The following is a 13,279-nucleotide window of genomic DNA, read 5'->3' as shown; positions in this document are numbered from 1 at the left end:
TTCCGATGTATAAAGTACCCACAAAGTACTCCTTGTGTGGATTTTCAGACAACTCCGTTGAAAAATGTGGGTAAAATCATCAACATTCCGAATATTGGGGGTACCGTTGTATGGGGCTATACGATATCGTGGACCTATATAGATAATTCTCTTCCAAGGTATAAATTACCCACAAGGTACTCCTTGTGTGAATTTTCAGACAATTCCGTTGAAAAATGTGGTAAAATCATCAAAATACCGAATATCAGGGGGTACCGTTATATGGGGGCTATCGTGGACCTATATAGATAATTTTCTTCCAAGGGATAAAGTACCTACAAGGAACACCTTGTGTGGATTATCAGACAATTCCGTTGAAAAATGTGGCTAAAATCATCAAAGTACCGTTATATGGGGGCTATACGATATCGTGGACGGACATGGCTAAATCGTCTTAGAATTTTACGCTGATCAAGAATATATATACTTTGTTGGGTCTAAAATGATTATTTCGATGAGTTACAAACGGAATGACGAACTTAATACACCCTCCATACTATGTATAATGGAGAGAAAAAAAAAATGTGCTCAGTGTTTATAAGAGGCTCTATTACCAGTGGCTGAGCTACATAGATCCATGTTTTCTTAGAGCACTCACTATGTCCGTTTGTCTGTTGCCTGTTCCTCCCAGATTACTTAATACAATCTAACCCAAACATACATTATGTAGCACTGAAAAATCCTTATCTAATATTATTCTTGCCACATCTGCATTCCTCCTTATTTGTTTTTCGTTATCCTCAACTCAAACTTATTAAAAAAATAAATCTTATCTTATAAAAACTGTTCACTTATCCCCAGGGCTTTATTACCACCGTATTCTAACATATAAAATCCAAAGAAACATCTAAAATTATCCTAACTAACTGCCTTTTAATTTTATATCAATACTATAATCAAAACTATAATTATTGACGCCGTTCCGCTTTTATGACTAAAATCCAGTCCTCTTAAGTTAAGTTTTGTGGTTTTAAACTCAGCGATTCCTTTAACCAGTTTTTCAACCGTTACAGTATGGTTAATTCTTATATCATTCAGTGGACCTATATTCAATGCAGTTACCTCGCTAACGTTGGTGGCTAACATCATTTTGTTATCCACAATTCGTTCAGACCTCAGATCTGTCGGTGCAGAAATCAAAACATCTTTGATGCGAATAATTTGCCCGCCAGGATTACACTGAAGATGTGCTGATGTCACATTAAATGTACTAAAGAGCCAACTGTTCGGTGCGCGTAACTTGCTCCAAAGAAACTGTAGAAACGTAGTCGTAAACTGGCACTGACAAGTTCCGATACAGGCGTATGGACTTGTAGGGGTTCTAAATCTACAGAGTGGATTTAGAGCCGAATGTGTATTATTTGTTGTACAAAGAGGAACAACGAAGCTATGAATATTAGACAACATAACAAGTATACAGGCGATACTTACGTGTTGCTGTAAGGCACAGGTCGTTAAGGCTTCAATATAACACTTGTTATAATTAAAAGATTCTGACGGTCTGAATTTATGTATTTATTTGTCAAAACAATTCTTTTTGTTGTGGCAAAGTTTAGCTTCTTGCTACTTCTTTCTACTGATCGTCCTCTCTTGATGTTAATTGTTGAGGTATCGATTGATGGCTCATCGGCGTCATGAACCAGAAACCTCAACATGACAGGCCCCTTGCACTGGTGCAACCTCTTAAAGTCTGTACTTAGTTTGTTTTTCATTGTAATCATCTTCAGCAACATAAATTGGCTTGGGCCAAAAATATTTTTCGTTTGAAAAAGGGTAAACCCGTCAATTCTCCTTTTGAATTTGATAAACTTTTTCTGGAAAGAAAACTCAAAAGCAAGAAATATGGGTCACACCCAATATAGCATTAGAGCAATTATTGTCATATTTTTTTCAAATTCATTTCATAACTTTTTTTTGAGTCAACTCTTGTGACAAATTACCATCTCTAGTGGAACATTTCAAAATAATTTTTTTTATATATAATATATTTTTTTTTATATTTCGAGGGATCAGTTATGAAAATTGACCACCTTGGTAGCAACCTCTAGTGGCTACGTACCATTATTTTTATATTTTTTTATTCATACTTGTGTCAAGTGTCAATTTTTCTTTGAAGGAATACAAGAGGTTCAAGAATATTATTTTAGGTGTTTTTTTTAGTTGGTTTATTTTCAGTCACCTCTAGTGACTTATTTACATTTCGTAAACATTCATTTACCTTTAGTGAATAATTTTAGCATATACATATGCTAATTTTAAATTTACATTTTTTTTATTCACCTCTGGTGACTTTTGACTTAAAAAGCACAACAAGCTTCTTCAGCAGTTGAGTTGCAATTACCTAACCACCAGTTAATGTGCCTGCGAAACAAGATAAGTAACTTTATTTTTTCATAAATATTTCATTTTTTCGATCCTAATATGTAATACGTAATGACCATTTGCCTTTCTCGTACACACAAATAAATCTTTTCCGATTTATGGAGGAAATATTTTTACATATTGTTAAAGATTCTCAAAAATTCACATCTTTACAATTTCATAGTAAATTGTCACAATTTTACACATACACCAAAAATACACCGTTTTTATTTTCTTTTAACTTATTATTTTATAAATAAATGTCCAAGAACCAATTCAGCTAAATGGACTTGTACTTCACATCTCTCAATTGCTTTAAATGGATGTATGACTTCATTGCTGGTGCGGCACTACTTTTTTATATTTTTTCTTTAATATTTCTTTGTTGCCTATATTTATTTTTTTTTATTAATTATAGGACCATAAATATACCATCCAAAGACGGAATTTTGAGCTATCATGCTCAAGCTTTGGAATATAGAACTTGAAGTACAGGGCATGTCATCTGTCGTGACATGATTTATTCTTTGAATATTTGGCTCGTATGAATTCAACATCTCGTATGAATTCAACTCTCGTATTGACACTCATACTATTAAATCTTGAACAATTCGTTAAAATATGATTACTGTTACACATGACATATCTATTTGATTGTGTCGATTGCGCATTTTGATGCGCGTGAAATTAATGATTAAGCCCAGGTGAAGTTGCTGTATTTCTAAGACAAACATATCTCTGGTTCTTAATTTGTAATCTTGATCTCCCCCATTAAAATATATACTTTCAATATACTTACTTTTTTTTGTTTTTTTTTTTTTAATTATTTTTATTATTTATGAATTTTATTATTTTTGAATATACAAACACTTCAACTATCAATTTATTTATAAATTTAGAAATAAATGAAGTTATATAAAATGTCAAATTTGTTTGTTGTGTATATTCTTCTTTTCTCAATAAACGTTTATTTTTAAACTTTAAGAGAACTATTAACAAATTTGCAACAACAATTTTTTTTTAGATTTATGTATATTGTTGATTTATGTGCTTTTTTAATTAAGTATTACTTCTATTTATTCGTCCCTATTAATTTTTTTATTATTATTCAATTGTTTGTTTATTATTATTGTGGTATTCAATGTATGTACTATGCATTGTACGTTACGTTACTCGACACACTGCCTACACAACTCTTTTTTCACCACACCAGCTGATCTATAGTCGAATCACACATAACAAAAAAACAGATGATAAAAGCTTGTTATATTTGTTGTTCACGAATGTAAGCAAAACAGATGTAACAAAATGATGCAGCAAAGTGAGAGTGGTGTTTTTTATGTATATGTGTGTATGTGTTCATTTCAATTGTGTTAAGCAACAACAAACATACATACAAAAGAGTTTTTCTCTTTAAAATTACTCAGTTGTATATTTGGCAACAAAAACAAAAGCAAGGGCGCCAAAATAAAAATCTTAACTGAATTGTTTTGAACAATGGTTTGTTAATTTTTTCTTGCAAATCAGCCGATTCTTTTTAAAGGTTTCGAAGGACCATGTACATGTTCCGATACAGGCGTATGGACTTGTAGGGGTTCTAAATCTACAGAATAGATTTAGAGCCGAAAGTGTATTATTTGTTGCACAAAGACGAACAACAAAGCTATGAATATTAGACAACACAACAAGTATACAGGCAATACTTACGTGTTGCTATAAGGCATCTGTGGTTAAGGCTTCAATAAAACACTTCTTTTAATTAAAAGACTCTGACGGTCTGAATTTATGTATTTATTTGTCAAAACAATTCTTTTTGTTGTGCAAAGTTAAGCTTCTTGCTTCTTCTTTCTTAGTGATCGTCCTCTCTTGATGACAACAGTTAATTGTTGAGGTATCGATTGATGGCTCATCGGGGTCATGAACCAGGAACCTCAACAGTGACTGTCAAGCGGCTTGAATGACGATACATCACAAGAGTTATCGTTTGCGTCTAACCATGGCCATCTTCATTGACATACGGACTTGGATTCTGATAGTAGTTGGCACTGGTTTCGCTCCGCCTGTGACATTAGATGGTAGATATCAGAGTTGGAATTGTATATCCGGAAATGATTTCTTGATTTAGCTATCATTTTCGTACTTTGAAACTCAAATGGGATCGCTATTATTTTCATGATTTGTATCAATCAGCATCTAAATTTGTGCTGAATCTTTTCGTTTTCTTCGACCATTAGCTGAAGGTCTTTCGTCACCATGAAGAATTATATGGACTCCTAAGAGAAAAAAAAAATTCTTCAACGGCTTTAATGTTGTTGATTCTTTCAACCATCCTCTTGAAGTTAACATTTACTTCTTCCGCAGTTATCTTCAGCACATTTGTAGTAGACTCGACCACGGATGCCCGCTTTTGGATCAGAAACTTTAAGTCGTGCTGATTGCTTATTATAATTTTCATACTCTCCTCCATGTTTCTTCGGTCCTCCGTCAAGTCACTCACTGCTTCGAGGCGAATTGCTTTTGTTGCCATACACATAAACACTGCTGTGTAGCCCTTATAATATTGCTGTCCTCTGGTCCTTGAGCACTTTTAAAATCGGTCCAGCATAAGTGTACAGGAATGGATGATTCATCATTACCCTGGACTATGGCAGTTTTCCCATCAACTGAATATATTGTCTCCTGTTTATAATAAATACATTTCGTGAAATGGCGGATGTGCTTTTTTATGATTCGCCGTACACCAATTATCCAACATTTCCTCTCAATCACAAACTTCATTAAGCGATTGCCTTCATGCAGAGTTATTTCATGGTCTGATGGTTTCTGATGGTTTTTGAAGCCATTTAGGACCACTCCACCAAATAGTTTCCTTATCTATTGACAGTACTCGTCTGGAGCCAAGATCAGCTGGATTTTCCTTAGCGGGTACATAGCTCCACCTTGTGTTTTGCAGCTCTCTAATTTCATTCACTTTGTTTCGAATGAACCTGTTGGAATTCCAGCCCAAAAGCTATTGTAGAGTCGCTCCATGCAAAAATCATAAACTTACATATCAAGGCAAGAATAACCCGTTTTAGCAGCTTGGACAGTAAATATGCAGCAGATAATTCCAACTTCGGCAGCGTTTTTCTATTTTTCATTGGATTTACTTTCATTTTCGATGTCAATAAATGTACACTACCATTGCATTTTACGTGTGCAACAGCCGCATATGCTTTTTCTGAATCGTCTGAGAATCCGTGATTTTCAACTGACTCGTGCATAACTGTTGCCACCAATCTTGGTATTCGTATTGTAATCAGTGCGTTTATCGAACTTACAAACTGTTTTCAATCTGTTATTATGCGATGTAACTCCAAGGCATAAAGCACATTTTTATACTCTTCACCATACTATGGAGAGTATACTTAGCCTATCCTTCCGTTTGTAACTCCTCGAACTACTCATGTCAGACCCAACAAAGTATATATATATATATATACATGGTGAGATGAAAAAACTGCAACCAACTTCAAGCTGCTTTCATTTCTAAGCCACTCGTCCGACAGCTGTTAAAATTATTCCAGTAAAAGCTCATTATATTATTTACATGCGTACAAAAGCACTTTGGTGAGAACTTTCCAGAAAAAAAGTTATTCGTGATAAAATTCAAGCTTGATAGTGTGATTTCTTTATATTTGGCTGGAAAACCACAATTGGCTATCGTTAGAGCTCTCTAGCATTTAAATGTGAATAAATCTTTTGTATCTCGTACTATCGCTCGTTATCGTGATACTGGTAGCGTAGCCTGACATTAAGGAAGTGGACGCAAGAAAACGGAAAAATCAGCAGAAATGGTTCAAAAAGTAGAGAAGCGACTTGATCGAAATCAGCGTCGCAGTGGCCGAAAAATGGCTCGAGACCTGAATACATCGCAATATTCTATTAGGAAAAACTATTGAAAAATTAGCTCGGTGTAAAGCCATTGAAATTCAACAAAGTGAAGAACTTACACCGCAACAGAATGAATATAGACTCAAAAGAGCTAAAGAGTTGCTTCGCTTGGTCGAAAGTGGTGAACTGGCTAATTTTGTTAATCCGATGAGAAAACATTCGTTGTTCAGCAGTTGGTAAACAAACAAAATTATGGTGTATACTTGCCAAAGAGATCAGCTGAAAATGTGCACCTTCGGATGGCCACCAGAACTCAAGCGCGGGCCATGTTGATAGTGTGGGCCGCCACAACAGCCGATGGTGGATCTCCGCTCGTATTACCATAGCATCAGAATAAATTCCGAATAATATCGCGAAAATATTTTGGAAATCATCTAGAAAAATTAAAAAAATGCGTAAAATTCTACGTCGATTTAGCTATGTCCGTCTATATGACTGTCCGCCTGATAAGTTCGAAAATGGTTCATGTCGGTTCATATATAACGGTTCCTCTCAATATTCGGTATTTTTACGATTTAAGCGACATTATAGACCAGAATTGTTTCAAGTTTCGTATTTTGTTTCTACTGGATACTACAGCTTTTGTCGAAAAATTGCGTCGCTGGTCTACGTCTTCGTGTAGCCATCATATAACAATACCTCCTGATATTCGGCATTTGGATGATTTTAGCGACATTATACAATGGTCATGTTCAAAATTTCGTATTTGAAAGTCATAATGGACACTGCAGCCTATGACAAAAATTGAGTTTGCAGGTCTTCGTCTTTGTACAGTCTTTTCAATTAAACAGTACTTCCCTACGAAAAGTTCCTTTTTATAATTTTTCCAGTTTCTTCCAAATAGTGGAGGGTATTAAAGGTTCGGTCCGGTCGAAACTATGTTCTTTTTTACATGTTGCAAACAATTTCAAAACGCATAAAGTGCTAAAATTTTTTCATCTGCTTTAACAACTAAAAATGCTATGTTCATGGTGTTATTTGATAATATTTTCGATGAAGAATTTAGCATTACTATTGCTTATGTAGTTTTTGTTCTCCTTACAGGTGTGAACTAATAATAAACTCCGCAAGAATTAACGCTGGCGCCCAACAGTCATCTCGAAATTCCTGTAAAACATTAAAATGCCCACAATGCAACTGGCATTATAAGTATCAGGAAACGTTGGAAATACATATGCGTGAAAAGCATCCCGAGGGAGAATCTGCGTGTGGATACTGTTTAGCAGGTAATACCTTATTAAGCAAGTACAATGCACGAAATATACATAAGAAATGAAAGCAAAGTAAATGCAATCATGATTTATAAAGAGGATTCAATCATTCATAAATACCAAATACATATTTTTATTCATATTATAATATATATATATATATATATATATATATATATATATATATATATATATATATATATATATATATATATATATATATATATATATATATATATATATATATATATATATATATATATATATATATATATATATATATATATATATATATATATATATTTGACCGATATAAAATTAAAACCGTTTCTTAATGGTTTATGTTGTACATTTAATATATGTTATTTATTGTTATGGATTTATGACGACAAGTCATATTAGCCAATAAGCCTTGACTCCTTTCATAAAAACGAACGACTTATAATAATCCTTATTCGAGCTGATAAATTAAAATTATTGATGTACTTAAAGAATAATTCTTTATCTTGTTCTTGAAGCAAATCATGCAGCAATTCGCATGCTAACTAAAGTCTTGTATGCTAATATTTGCAACCCATTGCCATGTAAAATTGTGTCATATTCAGATTATTATATGCTATTTCCTCCATTATTAATATTCAACTTTCTAATTGTAATTCATGATATTTCACCTTTAAAGGATAATCATTCTTCACATTGGTAATGATTTGCCGAATTGACAAATTCTTCCTAATTTTTCTTCGACGTTTTTTTTTTTTAATCTTTTTTTAATTCTCTTTATATCAATATTTATTTTTGTAATTTATAAATGCATGATAATTCGTTAAAACATGATTATATTTCTTTTATATGCTTTTGCCTTAAATTAATTATCGAATAAAAATTGAACAGTATAAACGACCCTTATTGTTGAGCAAACTAGTACAGGGTAGGTGCTTCTTGAATAATTTTTTTTTTAATTATTAATGTTAACAATACTTATTTTACTTGCTTCTTCTTCCATCTAAGTTTTCGTGTTTAATATGATTCGAAATAAGTAATTTGACCTGTCAATAAAGTGTTAATCTTCAAATTGTAGAAGTCATTCTAAGTTTGACCCGACCGAAATTAACATATTTTTTATCCCTTGTAACATATGTTTGATATTCTTTATATTTTTCCGAAATAAAGTTTGTATTTCTCCAGTAAAATACATTGTCACTAAATTCTTTCATTTAATTTCAATTATATTTTGCAGGTCAACAGCATCCAAGGTTGGCTCGTGGAGAATCATATTCCTGTGGATATAAGCCATATCGTTGCGATATATGTAATTACTCTACAACTACAAAGGGCAATCTTTCTATACACATGCAATCCGACAAACACCTTAACAACGTTCAAGAACTTAACAGTTCCCGTACTATTATAACTTCTTCGGATGCCACCAATAGTATTATGAAATTAGATGCTTTGGCAGCCACTTATATATCCCACTACCACACAATGCCTAAGCATCGTCCACAAATGGATGTAGGAAGTGGTGAAACATCCGCATTAAAGGCTCATGAGAAAGAAGGAGGTTTGGATAAAAGTGGTCCAGTGTTCCGATGCGATATGTGCAATTATGAAACGACCATGGCACGAAATTTAAGAATTCATATGACATGTGAAAAACACATGCAAAACTTAACAATATTGCAAAACAATATCAAAAATATTCAGGCACTTTCTTTGTTACAGCAGCATCAAAGTCAAATTTTACCCAAAAATGATGAGTTTGACTGTGTCGTTTCAAGGACAGATGTCAATTTAAAGACTATAGAGGCAAATAGTAAACCTGACATGGATACAATTAAGCAAACATTTGATTCAGTCTCGGATTTCGGTCGATCAGACCACATAACTAGTTCAGAGAGCAATAAAGGCTTTCCATTTAAAAAACAAATGTGGCCTACTGAATTGTATAGTTGTTTAATTTGCGAAAACTTTAACACAAACGACGTCGATGCTCTTTACCAACATTTAATTATTGATCGATCTGTAGAAATTGATAGCAAAGAGAATCCGAAACTAATACCTACTAATATTTTATCAGAAAAAATACGCTCGACATCATGTGCCTCACCAGACACCCACGTTACTTACAATAATGACTACGTATGTATATTATGTAATTATAAAACTAATTTAAAGGCAAATTTTCAATTGCACAGCAAAACTGACAAACATTTGCAGAAATTGAATTTTTTTAACCATTTACGGGAAGGTGGTATGGCTAATAGGAACAAAATAAAATACTATCAACAACATATGGGTATAAATGTTATTCAAATCAAATGCAATTGTTGCGATATGCTCCTGAATTCAATTTTTCAACTTAAGCTCCACATTAAACACTCTCGACATGAAGGTATGGAACTTTTATTTCTTCATTTAAATAGAATTATTCGTAATAATACCGACGAAAAACAACACAGTAGCAAGTTAGAAAAAAGTCGGATAAGAAACAAAAATATTTGTTGTAAAATGTGTAATATTGCTGTTGGTTCGTTAATAAAAATGGTAAATCATGTGAAGACCCGCCATTTAAGTCAAATGGAAACCTTGTTGCGAATGGGTACAGACGGTGAGAGTTTCGCTAAAGCTTTAGAAGAAATGGTTTGTTTAAGCGATGTGGTCGAAAATGATGAAACAGCTAAAGAGATTTATGAACGAAATTCTTCGCCGGAAAACAACTTAAGTGATGCTGGCACAGGTAAATATATGATCACAATAGCAAGAAAACATGATTTTGGAAAAGAGATTATGTTAACGTCAAATTATTGAAAATTCAGTATTGTTTGGAAAAGGTAGTGGGAAATTTATTTATTTTGGTTTAATTCTATAATTTTTATTGTTCTTGCAGATTGCTTTACTTAATTCCACAAATATGCAATATGATTTTGTTCTATTTTAAGAAATACCTTAAGGGCCTACTGAAAAAAAGTATAGCTCTAAAAACAATGTTCTGCGAACGGATTTGGAACCCATTTTCAAAATTACAAAAAAATCGATAGAAAATGTGGTGTTAGTCGTCATAATAGTGAATATGGTGTCAATAGTATTTATATAATGTTCAATTCTTTAAGGAATATACATATGTAGAGGTATTCCATTGTGAAGGATACTATGTCACGTGTAAACAAATGCAATCAGCTGTGGTCAAAATACGCACATTGAATAAAGTCAAAAATTATGCATATACCTATCCATTGGAATATATAAAAAGTCATTTAATCAATCCATAACCATTCCGTTCTCATTAATGATGTCTGGAACAGTCTCCATCGTCTCATCCTAATATTCCAGAAGGACCATGGTAAACACTATAATGCGCTGACTGAGCATTTAGTAGTTATTGAAGACGAATCGATATTCTTAACGAAAATACAGCAATAATAAACAATACCATGATTCTATAACCACCGTTTGCGGCACATTCCAAATTACCTTTGAGGATCCACATAGAGAAATCAAAAAAGGAATTATAATGAGAAAAAAACATACGTCAGCCTAAATACCGATTAACAATATTATGGGTCATCAAGACAAACTAAGTCTTCCTTTTGCGCAAATATCAAACAAATAGAGTATACAACAATTTCCGTGCTAGCTACTTAAATTTTATTTTTTTTTGTGTTTTTATTGTTCTAAAACTGCGTCAGAAGCGCGTAGTACAGAATATCGATATTGAAGCTGACATCGACGTGTGGAAAAATCAAATTGATTAAATTTTGTTCCGTCGATGGCGTAAGCGATTCTATATCATTCATTCTGCTATAAACTTATCTGTTCTATTTCTTATGGCATTCCAAATTTCGGGACTTTCAAAAATTTCTGTAAAATTTTCAGACGTGTGGAATAATATATTAAATTTCTTACGGAGTTTCAAATTTCTCGGATTTCGGCATTTTCAAGAGTTTTGAAAAAAAAAATCAGATATGTGGAACCATCAAATAAATGTATTAAATGCCGTTCCATCTATGGCGTAAGGTGGGAGGAGGTAACACAGTCACCGTCGTCTCATCCTAATATGCCAGACGGACTATGGCAACCATTTTATTACGCTGACTGCAATGCTAGCCAAACACAATCATCGTAAGTGTTTATAAAGTCAACCTTGTTTACCATCCAACATGCGGTGTCCTGTTGCACCACACAGCATTGAAAAAGGATGAGTCGGACTTGCAATAGCTTTAGAAAATAGCTTACATTTTAGATTGATAAGAGAGGTCAAATAAAGTGGTTTAATACCACCAAATAAATACTCGATAAAAGAGCAATTTATATTAACTTACACATAGCCCAATGTGTTTTTTTTAGGAGAATGTACCATTCACAACGATCGCCCTCAGATCTATTTGTCAATATTTTTCAATATAGAAAGCTGCCTTAGATGTTTGACATTTTACTAGGGTTCGGATGACGATGTTCATGTTTGGTAAGTGAGTTTATACGTGCTGCTGAAGTGTATGTGATGATAGGGTCATGCTCGTGTAAAGTGGGGTGATATGTGAAAGGGTACGGACAGTGTTACGGATTGTTCCCGCTACTCCTCTTGGTAAGCAAAGTGCAGCAAGAAGTAATGTCTGCCTCCATAAGCATTGAATCTTGTAGTTTGCGTGACTATGGGGTAGGCTAAATTAACTATGCGGTATAATTCTTGGTTGAGAATACTACGAAATATTTTAAAACTTATTATGGTGCTCAGGAACCTTATGTCGGGATGCTGGCTTATTATGGGCTATATAAAAGCCAGGTTTATTATGTTGTGAAATGAAAGATATAATCTGGTGAAATATATATAATAAAAATAATAATATAATATATAATAAAACCGTCACTATAATCACCAAATACATAGTTTATATAATAAATCATGGGTATATTCAAGCAGTCTTCTGCCACAGAAGAAGAAGAATTTTCAGTAAATATTGTGGAAAATGTGATTCAAATCGTCAAAATACCGAATATCGGGAGGCATAATGGACCAACATGCTTAATTTAGGAAGTGAACCAGCCTACTTACGAAATACACAATACAAAATTAAAACAAGTAAAAAAACTGAAAGTTCGGCCGGGCCGAACTTTGAATACCCTCCACCATTTGGTACAAATTTAACAATTTCAAAAAAAAAAAAAATAAAATCCCTAAAAATCTGTTAAAAAAAGTCTATACGACGATGTGGACCTGCATAGGCAACTTTTGTCACAAGCTATTACAATATTGAAATGTGAAATTTGAAAATAAAATCTGTTTATAATGCACCGGCAATTTTCTGTCATAGGCTGTAATATCGAACTTCAAATGCGAAATTTGAGACAATTCCGGTAAATAATGTCGCTAAAATAATCAAAATACCGAATATCGGGGGGTACCGTTATATGGGGGCTATATGAAGACGTGGACCTGCACAGACAATTTTACGTCATAGGCAGTAGTATTCATTACGAACTTCAAATGCGAAATTTGAAACAATTCCGGTAAATAATATCGCTAAAATCATGAAAACACCGAATATCGGGGGGTACCGTTATATGGGGGCTACACGAAGGCGTGGACCTGCACAGACAAATTTCTGTGATAGGCTGTATCATCCATTATGAACTTCAAATGCAAAATATGAAACAATTCCAGTAAAAATGTCGCTAGAATCATCAAAATAACGAATATCGAGAGGTACCGTTATATGGGGGCTATACGAAGACGTGGA

At 33.4% G+C, this 13,279-nt stretch overlaps 1 protein-coding gene across 3 annotated transcripts in view; it reads left to right on the top strand.

The window, feature by feature from the left end:
• LOC101893110 (zinc finger protein 2) overlaps positions 1 to 13,279 on the top strand; it is a 674,409-nt gene that overhangs the window by 300,359 nt on the left and 360,771 nt on the right. For 2 of the 3 annotated variants that reach the window (XM_059124366.1, XM_059124367.1), the window contains exons 3-4: positions 7,378 to 7,559; positions 8,782 to 10,281. In XM_059124366.1, coding sequence (XP_058980349.1) covers positions 7,378 to 7,559; positions 8,782 to 10,281 — 1,682 coding nt within the window. Of the gene's footprint in view, positions 1 to 7,377; positions 7,560 to 8,781; positions 10,282 to 13,279 lie in introns of those variants that run through there. The other variant, XM_059124368.1, reaches the window with a different exon arrangement.

Source organism: Musca domestica, unplaced genomic scaffold (genome assembly GCF_030504385.1).
Source record: "Musca domestica strain aabys unplaced genomic scaffold, Musca_domestica.polishedcontigs.V.1.1 28, whole genome shotgun sequence".
Taxonomy (NCBI): domain Eukaryota; kingdom Metazoa; phylum Arthropoda; class Insecta; order Diptera; family Muscidae; genus Musca; species Musca domestica.
This window is presented reverse-complemented; position numbering and strand designations above follow the sequence as displayed.